Source organism: Aulostomus chinensis, chromosome 24 (assembly GCF_037954235.1).
Source record: "Aulostomus chinensis isolate RoL2024-O1b breed Wild chromosome 24, RoL_Achi_v1.0, whole genome shotgun sequence".
Lineage (NCBI taxonomy): Eukaryota > Metazoa > Chordata > Actinopteri > Syngnathiformes > Aulostomidae > Aulostomus > Aulostomus chinensis.
Window position 1 is genome coordinate 2,036,553 of NC_141343.1, and position 20,765 is coordinate 2,057,317.

Below are 20,765 nucleotides of genomic sequence, written 5' to 3' on the forward strand. Positions count from 1 at the left end.
CTCACTCACACTTCTCATGTCTTTGATGGGTTCAGATGCAGTCCCTCAGCTTCTCTGTAATACACTGAAGGATGAGTTGACGTCAGCCAGATGTCTGGCGGTCACAGCAGTGCCTGATTTCAATGTCGTCGTTGAGGTCACCTGCTGCTCCCTGCCGAGGGAGACCGTGATCGTCACGCCTACTCAGAAATTTGTGTCTTGTGCAGTGGTTTTTCTTCCTGCTCACATTTCAGTCAGGAGAGACGGTGAATTAAGTGCGGCATGGCTCAGAGGTAGAGTGGCCGTCTAGTAACCGAGGGGTCACTGGTTTGATTCTCACTTCCCCCAGTGTCCATGTCCAAGAATCCTTGAGCAAGAGACTGAGCACCTGATGGCCCTGTGACGGACTGGTGCCAGTCCAGGGTGAACCCTGCCTCCTACCCAATGTCAGCTGGGATAGGCTCCAGCACCCCTGCGACCCTCAATGGATGAATGAAATAAATATTTTTTTGTCAGAACGATACAGAACTGTCTGTTGGCACCTGAATCCATCACAGGAACCCCCGGGACTCTAAAGCCCAGCTCCATTTAGATTTTGAACTGGCTCATGAAACGTGAAAACACTTCAAATCAAAAGTGATGAAAGTTGTTTGTATTGAGGCGTCAAAGATTTAAAACAATAAAGAATCATTCACCTTTTCAAACCAGGAGTATTCCACTTCCAGTCAGTAGAATCTGAAACCTGGTTGTGGTGCGAAGTGCTTGAACAAAAAGGAACCACAAACGTGAGAGCACGGAATCTGTCAGTACCCCCATCAGACCAGCAGGTGTCAGTGAAAACCCAGAACAGATCACTTCAGTCATGTCACCTTCTTTCATATCAGCCTCAGCTTAGTGTGAAACTCAGTGTGTGTGTGTGTGTGTGTGTCTGTGATAACTTCAGGTTTCACAGTGTTTCAGCCTCACATGTTTTTGGTTTTTAGTTTTCTGCCTCATAATTATTTTATATTTTTAGAATTGGACCTTTTGTTTTTACGCTCTACTGCCTGAAGTAGTGATACCATTCATCTTGACATAGATTTTATTGAGAGTGAGTATTTTGGAATTCATACTCCTCACGTTTCAGATGACATGCTGGCACAGATAAATGGTTTCCAGTTGAAACTGTCCTGCCAGATTAGAGTGCCATTAAGCGTCAGATAATTTCTCTGTGCAGCTGAAATCCAAATGTGCTGTGAGTTTAAGGGGTTAAAGTAAAACCTCCTCATCTTTTTCAGTTGATCTGGGTGCAGTCCTGGATCAAAGCAGGCAAAAAAGACAGGGTTCAACCACACTCTACACAGGAAAGTTAAATGTCAGGTACAGTGAAAGACAAAAAAATGAAATAATTATTTTTTGAAAAAAAGGTGTTTCGCACTTCAACAGATTTGTTTCTTTTCCAAAGATCTGCCTCAGGTCAAGTCTCAAGTGTTACACCTTGAGCCTCAGGTCAAGTCTCAAGTGTTACACCTTGAGCCTCAGGTCAAGTCTCAAGTGTTTGAACTCAATTCTCATGTAAAGTCCCAAACGTTTGACCTCGAGTCTCAAGTATCTGACCACAAGTCTCAAGTAATTTTCCTCGAATCTCAAGTTAAGTTTTAAATGTTTGACCTTAAAGTCAAATTTCAAGCCTTTGACCCAGAGTCTCAGTTGTTTGAAGCTGAGGATCAAGTCATGTCTTGAGTGTTTGATCTGGAGGGCTCGTCTGGCGAGAACAAAGTGTCGCCACTGTGTATCAAAATAAATCCCAGGCATCTCTCCATCATCAAGTAGCAGCATTGATGCGAGTTTATCTTATATATTTACCCTGGTAAGAACCCACTAACTTATAGGAGCAAGTGGAGGAACATTAGCACTCCTTCCAAGGCACATCAAGATAACAAAGCTTAACCTCCCTCCTTAGCTGCGATGCTAGTAACATACTGATAGGCAGCTAGCCTAAAAAAAACTACAACCTGAGTGAGCTTATGCTAAGCGTGTGCTAATGCGACTGGCCTATCTAGATGAGCGTGGAGATGCTTTATTGGGTCCGACATCATCCATCCTGCATCTGCAAAAACAATACAAGCTTGTTCATGAGTCCCAAAACTCAAGTCCGAGATGCGTCTGAAGAAGAAGAAGAAGAAGAAGAAGAAGAAGAGTACAGACCCGAAGGACAGGACAACAAAAACTTCAATTTATCAGCAAGGTTTGGAAAAACAAAAGCTGGTAAGAGATTTTCATATGGCTAAAAAAAAAGAAAAAAGCCTCGATTACACATAAATACTCATTTCCTCACCGGGGTTCTTTTACTGTAAGAGACTTTATCAAAGAATCTGAGGTGACACTGCACTGCAGACATCGTAGGCTGAGTAGAAAGTCACCCTTTTATAGCTCCACCTCTGGTTCTTGTCAAACCCTACGAGGACAGAGACTTTCTCAGACTACACTTGGAGAAATAGGTGAGTGATTTATTCATTTATTTCATGTTGAGGGAAACATTTTTTGATGTTTGCAGACACAATGAAGAAATCATATAGAGAATAACGCAAACAAACAAAAAAAAAAGGTCCGATAAATCCACTTGGGTCATTTCCTCTTTCACTTTTTGTCAGTTTTTGAAATCAAATGAATAGAATCTTTGATAATGTTGATAACATTTAATATATTTTTTTATTAGATATAAAAACTAAAGCGGCCCGGTGGTGCAGTGGTCAGCACTGTCGCCTCACAGCAAGAAGGTTGTGGTGAAGCCCCGGCTGGAGCATGGGGTCTTTCTGTGTGGCGTTTGCATGTTCTCCCTGTTACTGTGTGGGTTCTCTCCATCAAGAGGGAAGGCGGTTAATTGGATACTCTCAACTGACTGTAGCTATGACTGTGAGTGTGAATGGTTGTCTGTCTCTATGTGTTGGCCCTGTGATGAACTGGGGACCCGTCCAGGGTGAACCCCACCTCTCACCCAAAAACTGCTGGGATAGGCTCCACCCCCCCCGTGACCTTTAACAGGATAAGCGGTAGAAAATGGATGGATGGATGGATAAGAACTAAATCTATCTTGGATTGTAGTCTTTGTAAAAGTGCATTAAGACATTACAAATGTGTTGTATTGAAAAAACAAACACATTTGTTTGGGGTATTCGCTTACATTTCTTAGAAAGCTGGTTCCTCTGAAGTACATGACATCTATTTTTAACCCAAGATTGAGCATTTGAAGAACTGTTGTGTGAGAACTTCCAACCATACTGTACTGACAAACCCATCAACTTGAAGAGACTTCTACACCTTAACACGTTGGGTTCTATGATCAGATAAGGTTCTCAAAGGCCCCCACGTGACACAGAGGATGTGGGCAATGTGGAAAAGAAGACTGTCAACTTGTTGTTCAGCGTTCGCATGATAACCACAAACAAAAAAAACCATCAAAGTCTCCCTGACAGTAATCAGCACAGCAGCAGAAGGCTCAATAAAACCTGACTTTTTCTCCGCTGGTTGTTCAAGTAATTAATATTTTACACATGAAATGTAAAACCATCACAGAGCATGCGTCAAACAAAACTAGATCCCAAGGATCAAAAAAATGTATTCATCACCAATTACTAGTTTCTAACCAAGTACTAACTAACTAACTGCAGCTGAGACATGTTGCTTCCTAGTTGAAGGCTCTGTTTTAGGATACGTCGTCATTAGTTTGTAAAAACAGCAGATAAATGGTGTTGGGCTTGACCGCACAATTTGGAACTAAATTAAACTAAACATTCTAAGAGCTGCGGGATTCAGTTCCCATTGAAGTTAACCAAAAGTCCGACTGCACATTCATTTCTGCCTATCAAATGGTTTACTTCCTCTAACCAGGACGTAAACTTGCCCACAAAATTATTTGTTTCAGGATCTGAATTTTGATCCATTTGCTCTGACGTCTAACGTTTGTGGAAGTGTAAAAGAGTCGGGTAATTAGGTTATTTATCCATATTCAAGTTAGCAGGGAGCTAACAGGAAGAAGTCAGCACTGCCAATGCACAAAGTGGCCGCATACAATATCACCGTCTCGCGTTGTGTGAACTATTTTGGTGTGACTTTGAATGTAAAAGATGTTAATTTATTGAAAATATGATGGGCTAGAGCTTCAAATGCTTCATTAAGTGTCAATAAAATCCATTTTAATGTAGAATTTTTTATTAGTTGCAAAACAACCGTCTCAGTCCTCATTTCTTTAGTTTTAGCTTTTGTAAAGCATCTGAAATTGTACTCCATAGGGCTATGTTGTCTTTGGTTTGATATCCATTGTTCATTCTTGTTCAGGGCGGCACGGTGGCGAAGTGGTTTGCGCTGTCACCTCACAGCAAGAAGGATTCAGCCTTTGAATCCGGAAGAATCTTTTGATTCAGTTTATGTGCGCAGTCAGCACTATTGTAGCTGAGGTTTTGCCAGACAGCGTGGTACACGTGTCACTTCAGCTGAGGTGTATGTGTGTGTGTGTGTGTGGGGGGGGGGGGGCAATTTGTTTCTTAAATAGAGCATTACTGGCTGCTGTCTGTCTGATGACTTGAAAAGAAGTCATGTCATCCAAACAATTAGAGTAAACCACATTAATAAAATAATCTAACAATGATCACTAAAAACTGTATTCCTCAAAAATCCACAAACATTTGTAATATCTGAAATTTACTTTATTTATTTATTTATGCAAAACTAAAGCGGCACGGTGGTGCAGTGGTCAGCACCGTCGCCTCACATCAAGAAGGTTGTGGGTGGAGCCCCGGCTGCAGCACGGGGTCTTTCTGTGTGAGTCTCCATGTTCTCCCTGTTCCTGCTGGGTTCTCTCTGGTACTCCAGCTTCCTCCACAGTCCAAAGACATCAAGAGGGACCAGGTTAATCCAGACTCTAAATTGACCGTAGGCGTGGCTGGGAGAGCCAATGGTTGTCTGTCTCTATGTGTTGGCCCTGCCATGGACTGGTGACCTGTCCAGGGGGAACTCCACCTCTCACCTGAAGGCTGCTGGGATAGGCTCCACCCCCCCCCCCCCCCCACCGCAACCCTTAACATATCAGACAAGACATAAATGAGGAAGTTTATCTTACTTTATCATGTGCATGAAGAGAGGATTAATCGATTATAGGGCAATAGTTTTATTAGTCAACCTAATATATCAGGCAGGTGAGCGAAAACTTCTCAACAGACAGTTAATACTGAAAGAGAAAACATTCTCAACAAAACTATCCTCTTTCCATATTTTTGAAATTTCACTCTGGCTCTTGTAACTTCCTGTTCACCTCTTTTTCTGATCTCTGTTACAGATCCCAGCGCTAAAGCTACATTCTAACATTGCCATCCAAGATGCCCTCGCCTGTCTACTGTCCTCTCATACAGAAGATAGCAAATGTCAGTGTTACCCTGTCGAACCCCAGCATCCAAATGAGTCCTCTGAGTCTTTTTACTGTTTCCCTGCATGGCCTGTTGTCTTGCATTGGAATTTTGGAAAACCTCCTCATCCTCGGAATTGTGAGCTTCCACGTCCGCCTCTCTGTCATCAGCATCTGGATCCTCAACCTCGCGGCGTCTGACCTCCTAGCCACCACCGCTCTACCCTTCTTCACACTCTACATAGCCCGTGGCAACACGTGGACATTGGGCGAAGTCTTCTGCCGCATCCATTCCTCCATCTTCTTCCTCAACATGTTTGTCAGTGGCTTCCTGCTAGCGGCCATTTCTATGGACCGCTGCTTGGTGGTGCTGAGACCGGTTTGGACCCACAACTACAGGAATGTCAGACAAGTTGGGAAGGTATGCGGGTTGTTGTGGGTGCTGGCTTTACTCTGCACCATCCCTTTCTACATATTCCGAGATACTATCCCTCTGTCGTCAGGCAAGGTTCTCTGTTATTACAACTATGCTCGATTACTCCCCAGTGAGCCCTTTGACCTGCAGTCCTTGTGTGAGCAGCGGCAGGAGGCCTTGGCCATCATGAAGTTCTTTCTTGCCTTCCTGATACCTCTTCTCATCATCATATTTTGCTATGTGTCTGTTAATGTGGAATTGGCGCACAGAGGCCGTCGCCGCCCTTACCGCTTTGTACGACTTGTAGTTGCTGTGGTGGTGAGCTTTGTTTTCTGCTGGGCTCCATACCATCTCCTTAGTCTTATGGAAGTGTTGGCTCCACGTCAGCATCCTGTCCAAGGATTTATACGCAAGGCTCTCCCGACTGTAGCAACCATCAGCTTCCTTAACAGTGTCCTTAACCCAGTTCTCTACGTGTTCAGCTGCCCTGACCTGTGCAGTAAGATAAGACATTCATTGGGTGCGGTGATGGAGAGTGTTTTGGCCGAGGATTTGGCAGAGCTGGCACGGCGTCGCAGCACCAATCAGAGCTTCACCCGCACCCCGTAGGTTACGCTGAAGCAGAGGAACTCCCCTCTAAACTTGTGCCTGAAAGCAAAGGAGCAAGAGCAGGACCTTGGTTACAACAAAGACGTTCCTTTTCCATCTGTTTTATGAAAAAGAACAGGTTGGGCTGTATGTTAACCTACGCCAGCAGCCTTCAGGGGAGAGGCAGGGTTCTCCCTGGACGGGTCCATCCTGCAGATTTTTTTTTCAGAATTTTTAAGAAAAGTTGCCACAACAATCACAAAAATACTCAGTGGAATCCTGCCCTGTTCAAGTTCTTTAATCATGGTAGAATACAAACTCTGGCACGTTCTCTATGCCACATCTTGTCACCATTAAGGTGAAAAGTAACAGTCAAAATGTCTTCAGCAAATCAAATTATTTTAATGTAAAAGGCAACATCATCCTGACATCAAGAATTTAAGTTTGATTCTCAAATGTAGATTATGATCAAATGTATTCTTTGTGCTTTTACTTTGAAAAATTTGGCAGGAATTTTCTACCAGAGAGCCTGATAGACGAAGAACAAATTAATGGTTTGGAAGTGTACTTCATGTTTCCTTTGTTCTTTTTATTTTCTCCATGTAATTACAGATGTATCAAGTATTCCTCTTTTACATTGCAAAGCTCTTATAATGGTATTTCTGATAAATCATTTCCTAAAAATACATTGTTGTTTGAGATATATATCATATATATTTTGTTCTACAAACCGTTCTTCTTTCACTTTTTGTTTCGTGCTTTGTATAGCATTTAAACCTGCTATTTTACCCCAAAATACAAGTCATATATTTGTGTAATGCATCACATCCGTTATATCCGATGCTGCAAACCAGACTCGACTCATTAGTTCCCTGATATGACCTTTTACCGTAGTCATGAACGAAAACTGTTGCATTATTAAACTTTTAGCTGAATACTGTTGTCACGTTTTTCTGTAAGATTCACACGACACTTAGAAGGACTTACATGAAAAACAACAATTGATGGAAGATGAATTTTAATTCATGTAAACACTGTGAAATGTGGTTCAGTTCCATACACTGGTATAAAAGAAAAAAACACCGACAAATATCAAATTTGGTGGTATATCTCACAATGGGTCCTCACAAAATTGCATATATTTTGCAAATGTGAAACAATTTATTTCCATATTTTTCATGCATTGAATTGTAAGCAACAATTTAAATCAAGTTTATACTGCTAGAAGATTATTATGTCCATTTTCGCTCTCCCTCTGAGTGTCTGGCTGAGCTCTGGGACGAAGGCTAATTATTTTGCAGGTGTTCTGACCTCGTCCCAGACAGGGCAGGGACCTTTGCAGCTCTAGCCGGGCGTCAGCACACAGGAAGATGTAGAAGAGAGGATCCAGGAGGGTGTTGAGGCTGGTCAGACCGTAGCAGAGGCGATAGACGAGGAAAATCGAACATTCAAACGCACGTGGCTCATCAGTCAACAGCAACGAAACAAATCGGTATCCTCCTACAAGGTGGTAGGGTCCGAACACAACGATGAAATTGACAGTGATGACGACCAGGATGCCTACAATTTTGTGGCGTTCGTGGTCAGAGAGGGAAGGAGATCGTCGAAGCGTCACCCCGATGTGAGCCGAGGTGTAGCTGAGGAAGGAGTACATCAAGATTAGAACTCATCAGAACACACAAAATAGACGAAACCAAACACCAAAAAAAGAACGATAAGTGTTCCATAAATTTCAACACTCCCATTAAAGCTCTTGAAGGGCTGGAAAAATTGACCACAGAATCTTTACATGAATGGGTTTGGATTTAATTCAGTGTTTCTTATAGGATTAAACAAGGAATGCACAACGTTGGATCTTTTTATTTTTGACGGATTTGCAGTTAGCCAATATTTTCCATTAGATTTTAGCAGATATTAGCTAATAGTATCTGAATAAAGATAAGTTTATTTATATTCCCCTTTTTTGTACATACTAGCAAACACATGTAAAGATTTGTTTTCTTCTTTTGTCCATGATGTAAATCATATAGGTTTTTTTTCTCACCACTGATGACGAGGGAACTTCGTCCTGCATGCCTGGATTAAACAGAGTATTGTCAATGTCATTTTAGGATGAACTCACCCTAGTATGGTGCATGGTAGCAGGAAGCCCAGAGCCACAGTGGTGATCTTAAAGCGAGCGTATCTGGGACTGACGGGGTACTGCTCCAGACACAGCAGTCGGTCCGAGTCAAAAACTGATGGCAGCAGCCCAAACAGGCAGAAGAGAAATGTGAGGCTCCACACGGCCACACCTGACACTGCTGCCACCTTGACAGTCCTCACCCTGCGACTGCTCAGCGGGTACACGATGGCCAGGCAACGGTCCAGAGCTATCAGGCACAGAAACATTACGCTGGCGTACACGTTGACATAAAACACATAGCCCACCAGCTCACAGGTCAGCCGGCCGTAGGGCCAACGGTGGGCACCCTGGAGGTAAAGAATCCACAGTGGCAATGTGAGCAGCTGGAGGAGGTCTGACAGCAGCAGGTTAAGGATGTAGACCAGCTGACAGCCTCCCCCACCTGAGCGGCCCAGGTGGTACACTCCCCAAAGAGACAGGAGGTTGCTGGGGAGACCCAAAGAGAAGATCAGGCCATAGATGCACGTCAAGCCAAACGTGTCCGTGTCCAAGGGAAGATTGCAGCTGTCATTGGACATGACTCCGTTGGTCAAACACTTGACACCGGAAACTAGATACAACCTGACTCAGACATAAATTGGTGACACTTGCAGAATTTCAAGTGGAAATACTCATCATTTATGCAAAAGAAAAAGACAAAACAACATCTCAGTTCATGAGTAAAGTGCTACTACTCGTCCATTATGTAATATTCATGAATGCCTTCTCCTCTGGGAAAAGCCAGGCTCAGATTTTATGCTGTCAGAGAACCGGTCCTCCAAGCATCCACAATCCATCAGGGGAGACAAACACCTGCATAGCAGATAACGAGACAACAATACCAGATCTTTTGATGTCAACAAGTGGAGGAGGCTTTTAACCAATTGTGTAATCTCTGTCCAAGACTCACCTCACGGGTTGAGACAAACAGTTCCACGAAAGCGACCTACGAGCTCTGCAGCTGAGTGACCTGCACTAAAGAATTGTTGGGAACACGGTGTCTCGACCAACTCTTGTCTATTCTGTGATCGTTTCCGCCACAGGAAGTCCACTTCTTCAGCTTTAAAGGCAACATCCTGAGGCATGAGAACGCCTTTCTTGCCCAGAACAAAAACATAGACTCTCTCTCATTTTCTCTCTCTCTCTCTCTCTCTCTCTCTCTCTCTCTCTCTCTCTCTCTCCTCATAGCAGACAGGATGATGAAGGTGGACAGTAGCTGTGAGAGGGGGGACTGTTGTGGAATATCCACTTTAGACTGTTGCTTGCTGGCTGAGTGCCATAAACACATTTACTCTTCTGCTAGGACCCATTTCTACATGCTTTTAAACACACTGGAACATGCGCTTTAGATTTGCATCCCTTTATTATCCTGTTAAACATGCATTTTTGAAGTGTGTGCAAATCAAATTTATACCTACAACAACATTGTTGAGATTGAAAAATTCTCAGAAAAACAAATGTTTTTACAGATCAGACCTGTTTCTTGGTTTTACATGAGTGTGCAAGAGTATCTGACTTCAAAAAAGAGATGATGGACAGACAGCCAACGAAACCAGACCCCCCCCCCCCACCCAAAAAACAACAGTTTCCTGGGTTCAAAATAAAGGAATGTTTCTGAGTTGAATGCAAAGGCACTAAAATACACTGTACATAAATAATCCAGTGATTTTTTAAAAATAATTTTATTAATATAGTTTTTTGACATTGAAGTGTAACTTACCCAGAATGAACTCTACCAAAGCACCACAGGGAGGGAAAAAATGCACACAATTGAAATTGTTTTTGGAAGAATGGGTATGTTGAGACAATGGGTGTAAGGCAGTATTTTTACCACATGGTTTCAAAGGAGGGAGGGTCTAATCAGTCACTTTGCTTCCTTAAAAATGTCTCCAATCTTTGATTTATTGATAAGACTGTCTCTAATGAACTGAGTCCTCTGAGACATGACCGTGCTGTCCAGATATCGGCAGAAAGGTACGCCTGCAGCTCTGTAGCCCACATGTATGCTGAGATAGGGAGCTGCAGACAGGGAAGTCTGGGTCAGTGAAAACAAGATTAAACAATTCATGTTTTAGCAGCTGCATTTGGCAAAACAGTGCAGTTCTGCAAAATGAAGACCAGGAAGGAAGTTGTGTTGCATCCTTTTGTTACATAAAAAGCCACAGCACTGGAGACATGAAGTGTTAGTAACGCTGTATGAAGACAAAGGAAATGTACTGGCTGAGACAATATAACTGGACGTGATCATTGCCAGGGATGCAGAGGTGGAGGAATTGAGGGAATTTTGACCTATTTTTGTCATCCAAAATGGTTGGAAACATTTCATGGGAATTAACAGGTATGTTAGTTTGAAAAGGATAAGCATGCATGGCTTGAAAACATAAAAAAGAGGGTTTCCATCCATCCATCCATTTTCTTCTGCTGATCCTGTTAAGGGCCGCCAGGGGGTGGAGCCTATCCCAGCAGCTACAGGCGAGAGGCGGGGTTCACCCTGGGCAGGTCACCAGTCCATGGCAGGGCCAACACATAGAGACAGACAACCATTGGCTCTCCCAGCCACGCCTACGGTCAATTTAGAGTCTGGATTAACCTGGTCCCTCTTGATGTCTTTGGACTGTGGAGGAAGCTGGAGTACCAGAGAGAACCCAGCAGGAACAGGGAGAACATGGAGACTCACACAGAAAGACCCCGTGTCCCAGCCGGGGCTCGAACCCAGAACCTTCTTGCTGTGTGGGTTTGGTTTCTTTTATAATTAACATGATTAAGTGGACATTTTTTTGGAGTAATTTATACCAACTGTATAACTTTTGCATCTTGCACACTAAAGTAGGGTTATGAATATTCAACATTTTTTGACATTTTTATGTTTGTACAGGACAAGGTAAACGCAGTTTGTAAAAATTACTCCAAAATTTCAAGTTTATTCCTTTTTCCCATATATTCTTGCAAACTCTTATGGAACGTTTGAATATTTCTTAACTTGTGCAGCCCTACTCATTACTAAACAAGGTACTTTAAATCCATTTAAGTGTACGACAAACATGCACAGAGTAATGCAAATAATAGCACTTCAACTGTAACTGCATCTCATCACCACAACACTCAAACACTAAGTCTGATTTCTCTGACATCAAACCTCCCCTGCTGCCATGCTCCTGTAAAATCTCTGTTTCTTTAATCCAAATCCCAGTCTTGTGAAAACGTCTTGCCAAACACACCTTCGACTACAGTGCAATAAGAAGTGTCATTAATGTATTTGAGGTATATTCTCTTGAGGGGATGAAGCCCTTTTCTTTTTTCCTGGCCAAAGGTTCTTTTCCAAATTTAGCAGCTCCAAAAACAATTGTGCACGATGATCTCACACTTGATTGTGGTTTGGAGAACTGAACGATCTTGTGATAAGACTCCACATGGGTTTGTCTTATGATTTACTGTTTAAAGGTACAGCGTTAACATTCTCACACTGACTTAAGGCCATAAGTATGTTCATACTGATGTGTTTTTGGTATCATCCTGAATTAAAAATGTACGTAATAGCATTGAGTAAACATGCAACTGTTGCATATTTAGTTATATTTGTGTACATGGCATGTGGGTGGAAACAGTCCTGAGGAAAAGGGCTCAAAATTTTAAAAGTGGTGGTTTTGTTGATTTACTTTTTTCAAATATTCAAGCTCTCAGCACCTGCACGGTGGTGCAGTGGTCAGCACTGTGGCCTCAGCAAGAAGGTTCCGGGTTCGAGTCAGGCACGTGACACTCTTTCTGTGTGGAGTTTGTTCTCCCCGTGTCTGCGTGGGTTCTCTCTGGTACTCCAGCTTCCTCCCACCGTCCAAAGACATCAAGAGGGGACGAGGCTGATTGATACTCTAAATTGACCGTAGGTGTGACTGTGAGTGTGAATGGTTGTTTGTCTCTGTATGTTGGCCCTGCGATGGACTGGTGACCTGTCCAGGGTGAACCCCGCCTTTCGCCCGTAGACGCTGGGATAGGCTCCAGCCCCCCACGACCCTTAATAGACAGGAATAAGCGGAAGACGATGATGGATGGATGGAAGCTCTCAGCACAATCATCTTCATTTAAAAATTAAAAGAGCTGCTTATTAGATAGCAATATATAACTGCTTATTAATTAGCAATATATAACACCAAATAACGTCCCTCTCCCTTGAGCCGAATCACTTTGATGTGTTGAAGTGTCAGACATAGACGAGCATGACGACTAAATCCAGTCATTAAGACTTTTATTCTCTCAAAAAGATTCAGACATCCGTTTGTGGGTACTCAAGTGGCTATTTCGCATGAAAAACAGTAGGCAGTCACTTAGAATGAGTTACTTTAGAATTAGTTACTCTGCCTTAAACTTTCTCCTGGACCTCCGGCAGCAGAGAATCCTACAAACTAAGACTGAAGCCCAGACGAAGGCTCCAACAACAGCCATGATGAAAGCAACCACATCCAGGCAGAAGTAGGAGTACCAAGGCAGACTGAGGGCCTGTGAGCGCAGATGAGGTGCTCCTTGGTTCCTGATGATGTACTCAATCCAAAAGATAGCTGTGTCCATAGGAGACATTGGCCGGTCACGGTGTAGCCGAGACAGATGCTGTATGCTGTTGCGGTATGATGGACTCTCCAGGATGTCTTGCAGAGCCTCCAGGAAACTTTCTTTGGTGAGCGACTTGGCCTCCACCATCCGAGCTGCACCACGTACCTTCAGCCGGAGTACATTGTCAAACTGGTCAAAAATGAGTGGTAGTCCCAGAACAGGAACGCCATGGTAGATGGCCTCATACATGCCATTGGTACCTCCGTGGGCTACAAAGGCACGAGTCTTAGGGTGTCCCAGGAGGTCATTCTGAGGCATCCACTTCACCAGCAGGGTGTTGTTTCCTAAGGATGAAGGCCTTTCACCGGCAAACCTCCACACCACCTTTTGGGGGAGCTGAGCAAAAGCAGCAGCAATGGCTTCCATGGACTCTTGAGGCAGGGCTGACACAAATGTCCCCAAAGACATAATCACCACCCCATGCTCCCCAGAACTCTGCATGAAGGCCTCCAAGTCAGCAGGAAGAGGACTTGCCTCTTTGCACTGGAACCCCGCAATGTACACTACATTGGGCATGGTGGGCCGTGGGAACTCAAAAACAAAATCTGCCCTCACCAGCCAGATATCAGCTGCACGCTGCAAAGACAGCATGTCTGTTCCAGGAGGGAAGTGCCGCTGGATCAGCTCTGAGTATGCAGGATTAATGAAAAAGTACTGCTCAATGACACTATAGAAATGATGCAACATATTTTTGGTCCTTTCTAGAAAATCCATCTCATCTTGCAATTCACTTCCGGACACAGGGACATAGGAGACAGGAGATGGAGCTATGGTGAAATGGCTCTCTCCGTTATTAATCCAGCGCACATTGTAAACCATTGGCAACTTGAGGTAATTACCCAGAAGAACCCCAAGGGTCAGACCAGGGTCCGTGAACATTAAGTCAAACTTGGCATCCTGCAGCCTTTTTATAAAAACGGGGTCATCCAACATTGCGGCAGCTGCTCTGACAAGGATCTCATGGCCCTTTACCAACATGTTTGTGATCAAGTTCTGTTGACAAAAGCTGCGTACAAAACTTGGCCATTTGCGGCACTCCATAGCATCCAGTAGCATTTTATTGTAGTAGTTCTTATCTGTCTCATCCTCCAGCATGCGCACATGAATGGAAGTATAAAGAGAAGAGTTACTAGTGATGTACCAGCTTTTGGCAGAGTGTAGCACAGTGATGTCATGTCCCCTGGCCTGCAGCTCCTGGAGAATCACCTTCATGTTGATCCAGTGGCTGCCATCAACAGGTACCACCAGAATCTTGCTGCCATTGCAGCTTGAGGCTCGAAGCAACAGGAAGCAGAATACTGCCAGGAATACGGGGGTGGTGCTGGACATTGCCTGAGAGAAATGACAGTGTTGAAGTATCTAGTAGCTCAGAATGCTAGAATTGAAGTGATTTACAAACTTTCATTTTGCATAAACCAAACTCTTTTTCCCCCATTGTGCAGGAAGGTATGGAAGCAAAATCTAATTTGTGAAAGGCCTCTGTATTTTCTACCTAAAGCAATACTTAACCTAAACATTTTTTTACTTTTGAAGTATTTACAAATAAGTGTCTTGATGTCATGAAGATGTTTTTTTCTCACTGCTGCATATTGTCTTCGTGAATCCAAAATGCAGTCCAGAACGCTAACTGCAACCATCTAAACAAAAACCAGCAAAACCCTCCGAAGACGTTAGTTTTACAAACTCTGAAGTGCATAATTTGATAGTACTTTTTTTTATCCAGCCATACGCTCAATTACACAAACTTTCATTTAAGCTAGTAATAAACTATAATGCTTCCACTTGTTCAAGGTATCTGAGCGCGACCAACTGAGGCCCTCGCACTCGTTCTGAAGGAATTTGCAAAACCTTCCCAAACGATTGCTCAGTACAGCACCGCCCTCCTGTTATCATCTAAAAAGCAAAAATTACGATTGTGAAATTTCTCAACAACTCCAAGCTTATAAACGTTAAGTTTGTGATCATACATATTCATGTTGACTTAGTTCTCTTCGTTCAAAAGTGACACTAAAAATTTGGCCTCACCTCAATTGCCTTGTTGTATCAAAATCCAGATATTGTCCGCAGGTCATACCTGAGCAGAAACTATCAGATATCTGCGTCTACGCATAACTTTTACACGCTAAGACCAAATTCTGCCAGGTCAAAGTCCAGCCTGTGGATTATATGTAACTAAGAGGTCTAAAGGGTAGTAATAAGGAGTGAAGCTTGGTCTGAAACGCAGCAGTGAATGCTAGTAATGCCAAGCCCATTATTTTAAATCCCTCTTTGTTTTTCTCATTATTTAACGCATTTTCCCTGATATTATACTGCATAGTGCTCCTAAATGAAAAGGTTGTTAGATTAAATCACCTAAATAATATGAATTGGTTTTATAGTTTGCTAATGAATCTGTCATAGTGTGAATTTTTAAGCAACTTATGACATCTTGGGGAACTCCAAATGACTTCAGAATTGATCGGTGACGCTGCAGTGATGAGGAAAGCTCAGAGAGCACACAGGGAGAACCTTTACTGGGACCCAGTCGGGGAGTGTGAGATGGGAGTGTGAGGGAAAGAGGGAAGGAGGAAGCAGCAAGGTCACACAGCAGAGGGAAAATAAAGTGAGCAGGCATATCAGTGAAGTGCAGCCTTCCCCTCCTCCCCTCTGCCTCTGTGGAGTTACATAAACCTCCACCAGGGAAAAACAGTCAGCCACTACCAGGAAAACTGCATTGAAGAATGCTCCGGTAAAGAAAAAGACACGTTAATCGAGTGAACTATTGTCCTACCTACCGAGAGTGTATCGTCAAACATCAGGGCTACATTCAGCGTTGTGTTTTGTTGGTGCACTGAACTTGTGTTGCGCAAGTGCACCACATTGTTAATATGGTCCCTGCTGATTGGGTAACACCTCCTGACACACTCACCAAAGAAGTGAAGCCTCTCGGTGTCTGGATGTATTTCCTTAGCCTGACTCGAGGAGCAGTTGTTGCAGAGAGAGAGAGAAAACGATATTAACAGTCTCTCTCTCTCTCACTCTCTCTCTCTCTCTCACTCTCTCTCTCTCTCTCTCTCTCTCTCTCTCTCTCTCTCTCTCTCTCTCTCTCAACTCAAACAGTCAAAACAGATGTTTCTGGCTCTTAAAGTGACACATCACCCAAAAAAGTTTATTTTACCTTTCAAGTACTAACAAATCACTGCATGTTCTTGTTATGAGTCCAGAACACTAAAAGAGCCGGCCACTCAGCGTAAGCTTGAAACTGACACAGTCATCAAGACGTAAAACTTCAAATGCTGTTTGTTAACTGTAATGAGGTAAACGATTGAAATGCGACATGTATATGATTACAACATACACCAATGAATAGCCACAAGATGTCTGGCCTTCACATCTGCATTATATATTGCAGGCAGATGGAGCAGCAAATCATAAAGCTGTTTTAACTAGCTGTTCACAGGATTATGTCTTGGGTACAGAAGTGATGAAAGATAAATGTATCTCGTGCACGTGGAATAAAGTTGCTCAAGAGTAGTGATCACCTTGTGTCCTGCACACGCAAATCCGAAAAATTCAAGATGTTGATCTGTTTGGTAAACTCGGGGTTGTTGACGACTGCGTCCGTTGCCATGGCGGTCGGTCAAAAAATAAGGAAGGCCCCGAAAACAAAAACAATCATTCCTGTTCTTTTCTCATGGCAGCCTTTCTAAATTCATTGCACCTTTTCAAAGTTGATCTGAGGCCAAAATATCAGAACAAAGCTCCCGAGACGCTCGCTGGTTCACAAACCTTCCTTCCTCCCATTGTTCTGCGTCATGATATGGATCATTTAAATCCCCAGGACAGCGTTTAAACCATTTACCCAGACTCCCGGCATCACTCTCTGACACTTGTTTTTTATTAATCAAAAAACATGTTTGTGGGAATTGCACATGCAGCTGAAGTTAGTGTTCATGTAAACAGTCTCTTGCATGCATAAAGTAAATCATTCATCCTGCTGTTTTCAGGTTTGCGCAGTCATTACTCTTAATTTCAACGTCTTAACGTAGATTTTACTCGGCCTTTTTTTCCCCAATAATGCTCAGAGTTCTTTGAGGCGCAAAGACCACACGTTAGCATCAGCAGTGATCACAGTGACATTGTTGACAGGGGTCAGCCTCGGGTCATGCCAGAGGAGAAAGTAAGAAAGAAGTGAAAACATGCTGCAGATAAAATGTGCCGAAAATACAGATGCCACAAGTAAATTCTTCAACCATTTGGAGAAAATGCATGATTTTGGATTCATTTGAAAGGTCACACAACTAAAGTTTTTTTGGCCAAAAGTCAAAATTGGTGTCAGTGTTCCTGGCAACACAGAGAAATATAATAATAATAATGATAATAATATTTAAAAAAAAACAACTTTAATTCTCACCTGAAACAGAAACCTGCAGATAACTAGAGAGCGGACTGGGTGGCAGCATCAAGACTAACAGGTTCAAGTTTAACAACAAACAAGACTAGACAAGCCTAGCAGTGCACAAACCTGCGCATGTGCAAGTTGTGTTGATGAAAAATGTGCAGCGATACCTGTGTAACTAGGACGGTTGAATTGATCCAGCCATCGATCATGAAATTACAAAGGAGACTGTGGAAGGATCAACTTTTCATTTGTATACGTGTTCTCATGCTTCTGCGTCCATGTTGATGATGTCACGTACATTTTATGTAGTGATCAGTGTGGCTGGAGGAGGAGGATTGTGGTAAACCTGTAAAAAAAAATAGTAATTTTAATAACATAAAAGCACAATCAAATTGAATATCTAAAATAAAAATATGTAAATTGATGCTATTATTACTTTCCAGCTTTAAAATAGGTCAAATTTTGTGATTTTTTTTTTAAATTCAAGTTTTATATGTTGTTTCTTTCACACTCTTCACGTTGGCTCTGAGCGGTTACGGCTGCTGGTGCATGGTTGCTAGTTAGCTACTTGCTGGTTAGCTTAGCTTTTGCTGCTAGCTGTGGCTCACATTTTTCATGTTAAACCACCTCAGAGACTTTTGTGGCAGCGGTAAACGTCATTATGATTCACAGCTTAAGTCTGGTCACACTGCAGGCTAGTGGAATTTGCTAGCATGCTAGGGACAGTTAGCACTCTCAATCCTCCCTCAACCTGCAGCAATGGGCCATCCACCCTCACTCTCTCAGCCTGGGCCCTCTATCTTGGCCTTATACTATTATAACTCTGATAGCACTGCAGTCTGGTTTTCTTGTAATAATTTCATGTTGAACTGTGCATATCAAGTGTTGCTTATCTCTTTTTAAACTGAAAGCATGACGACAAAGGAAAAGTACAACACAAACCAAGGAAGCGCTAAAACCTCCCTGTGTTCCTTCTGCTGTCACTTCCCTGACAGGCTGCTTGGTTCTAGGTTTACCTTTGAACCAGTTACCAAGGTGGTTATGTTCATATCACCTTTACAAGACTGTTTCATTGAGTCCACGTCTATTGTTCTCTTTTATTTGCTGGACTGGGTCATTCACCTTAAAAAAACAGGAGCAAATCGGAAGTCATCCCTGGAATTTAGGCTACAATTTACAAGTCTAAATGTGCAGAGTCACAGTCTTTTCTGCCCTTTGGTCACTGCCAGTGTACAGCGGTGCTGCTACTGGCCCTTTGAATAACATGATTTTTTTATATATATATATTTCTTGAATGAAATGCGTAGATAAAGGTTGATAAAGACTAGTTTGACCCTTGACCCTTCAGGTACATAAAGAGCAGCATAACCAGCTCCCTCTGACTCTGTCAACACTTTACCCTGATCACCGTCACCATTACCTTTAGAGTCAGTGTTGAACATCGCTAAATAAATGATTGACATACTGATTTTTTTTTCAAATTTGACTAGTTTTCCTAATTTAAAGAGGAGAAGTGGGCAAACGTATATTTATAATGTTTTGTGCATGATTTCTACCTACGAATCCCAGAAGTTAAACCATTTTATGCAATTTCTTTGATATATGAGCATTTATGAGCTCGCACAATTGCCCTTTAAAGATTTCTTTTCCTCTCTCTCTCTCTCTCTGTCTCTCCTGAGACACAGGAAAGTATTGAGGAAGGTGCTAGAAATAAAAGACCCCATTGCTCTCAGTATGAGATATAAAATCACTGAGTGAGCTCTTTATCAAAATATTACCAGTATCAAGGCTTTGGAAGTTTGGAACAGACAAGAAGGTTAGTAAAAAAAAAAAAAACTTGGACAATTATTGATTACTGAAGGTATTGTCGAATGTGTGTGTGTGTGTGTGTGTGTGTGTGTGTGTGTGTGTGTGTATGTGTGTGTGAGAGAGAGAGCTGCTTCACTCAATGAAGAGCCAGCAGAAGGGTTTCACTGCCCTCTTGTGGTGAGTTATAGTAAGTGACGGCTATCTTCCAGCTATGCCAGCTGCACCAGTTCATGAGCGTCTGTCACACAAAGGGAGACAGGAGAGGTTTGGTTCAAGCCTCACTTAAGGACACAACAAAAAAAATTACAGGTTAAATATTTACAAGGAGCTCTTCGCCATCCCCCACAGAGCATAAAACTCCCCCAACAGCCCAGACACTAATAAAAGTCACCAAATTGTCCGTTAGCCTGTAGAAAGAGTGCTCAACCCATTGCCGGCCTTCAGCAGGCCCTCCAGCGTGGCGTCCACAGAACCCTGGTTGTGGTCAGCCAACTTCTCAGATAAAAAGCTCAACAGAATGTGAATGGACTTCCTCTCAGCAGTGTACCTGGTGCCTAAAATAAACAAAGGAAACGAAAAACCTCCCCGAAACCTGAAACCAAGCCCTCAATGAACCAAATACTGAAGCCAGGCCAGGGCACGCTACAAAGACATGAGCTAAAGTCTCTGTCACCCTCCCCCAGCTCTGGATCAAGGTGCGCTCTGACTATCTGATTAAGTGTTAAAGTTTAGAGTTTTTACACAGGCTTGGCAAAGGTCCTTCCCCCCGGCTGCCTTGAAGGAGTCTGGGGGGTCGTGAGAGTCAGCAGGTCTCTGCTCTGACCATGAGCAGACGGCCCTGTACCACCTCTTCCAAAGTTCAAACGTTTGCGCCGATGGAAGGTTTAAAAAGCACTGCAACCCCTGCACTAACGTGAGTTACTGAGGACGCATGGACCCTCCCACCACAACCCCCAGTCTGTCTAATCAGAGGCTGTGGTGTGGGTCTCCTGTAGGAGCAGCACATCGTGATTTCCCCTTTAAGTTGGGAGACTCTGCAAAATTATGATGTGTTCTCATAAAGACAATAAAGACTCTTGATTCTTGGTCATAAATCCCTTTCTTTTACAACTTACAACTCAAAAAACGTCCACTCCCGCCCTCACATTCCTCTGACTTATGTGGTGGTTCATATTTCTGTCACTCATTGAAATTCATCAGGACAAAGAGTATGAATGCTTCCTTTTATAGAGCACCAATCAAAAGTGATGGGATGACAGAAAATACACAGGAAGTGACATCATAGCATAGGGGGAAAACATGGATGGGGTGAGAAAAGATGAATGAAAATAATACATTTTTAAAGAAAAGGGACACCGGGTAAAAGGGAGGGATAATGGGAAAAATTACAACTATTATTATATAAATAATGGCTACCAAAAAATTCAGTAAATCAATCAATCAACTT

At 42.9% G+C, this 20,765-nt stretch overlaps 3 protein-coding genes across 7 annotated transcripts; 1 reads left to right on the forward strand and 2 right to left on the reverse strand.

Moving 5' to 3' along the window:
* Nucleotides 1-2,422: 2,422 nt before the first annotated feature.
* Nucleotides 2,423-7,270, forward strand: LOC147238356 (prostaglandin D2 receptor 2-like). The gene is made up of 2 exons (XM_086198174.1): nt 2,423-2,459; nt 5,294-7,270. The coding sequence occupies exon 2, from the start codon at nt 5,334-5,336 to the stop codon at nt 6,381-6,383; it is 1,050 nt and encodes a 349-aa protein (XP_086054300.1). The 5' UTR covers nt 2,423-2,459; nt 5,294-5,333; the 3' UTR covers nt 6,384-7,270.
* Nucleotides 6,872-10,072, reverse strand: LOC147238357 (G protein-coupled receptor 4). Of its 2 annotated transcripts, XM_086198179.1 has the most exons (4): nt 9,437-10,072; nt 8,930-9,339; nt 8,485-8,734; nt 6,872-7,999 (listed from the first exon to the last, which is right to left on the reverse strand). In XM_086198179.1, exons 2-4 carry the CDS (start codon nt 9,063-9,065, stop codon nt 7,576-7,578), a joined length of 810 nt encoding a protein of 269 aa, XP_086054305.1. In that variant the 5' UTR covers nt 9,066-9,339; nt 9,437-10,072; the 3' UTR covers nt 6,872-7,575. The 2 variants fall into 2 exon arrangements, with proteins under 2 accessions (XP_086054305.1, XP_086054304.1); XM_086198178.1 differs by having other exon boundaries at nt 8,485-9,339.
* Nucleotides 10,073-12,499: 2,427 nt separating this feature from the next.
* Nucleotides 12,500-17,581, reverse strand: ugt5g1 (UDP glucuronosyltransferase 5 family, polypeptide G1). 4 transcript variants are annotated; one of them, XM_086198170.1, is made up of 2 exons: nt 17,522-17,581; nt 12,500-14,460 (listed from the first exon to the last, which is right to left on the reverse strand). In XM_086198170.1, the coding sequence occupies exon 2, from the start codon at nt 14,455-14,457 to the stop codon at nt 12,871-12,873; it is 1,587 nt and encodes a 528-aa protein (XP_086054296.1). In that variant the 5' UTR covers nt 14,458-14,460; nt 17,522-17,581; the 3' UTR covers nt 12,500-12,870. The 4 variants fall into 4 exon arrangements, with proteins under 4 accessions (XP_086054296.1, XP_086054295.1, XP_086054294.1 ...); XM_086198169.1 differs by lacking the exon at nt 17,522-17,581 and adding an exon at nt 16,037-16,172; XM_086198168.1 differs by lacking the exon at nt 17,522-17,581 and adding an exon at nt 15,903-15,987.
* Between the last annotated feature and the right edge of the window lie 3,184 nt (nt 17,582-20,765).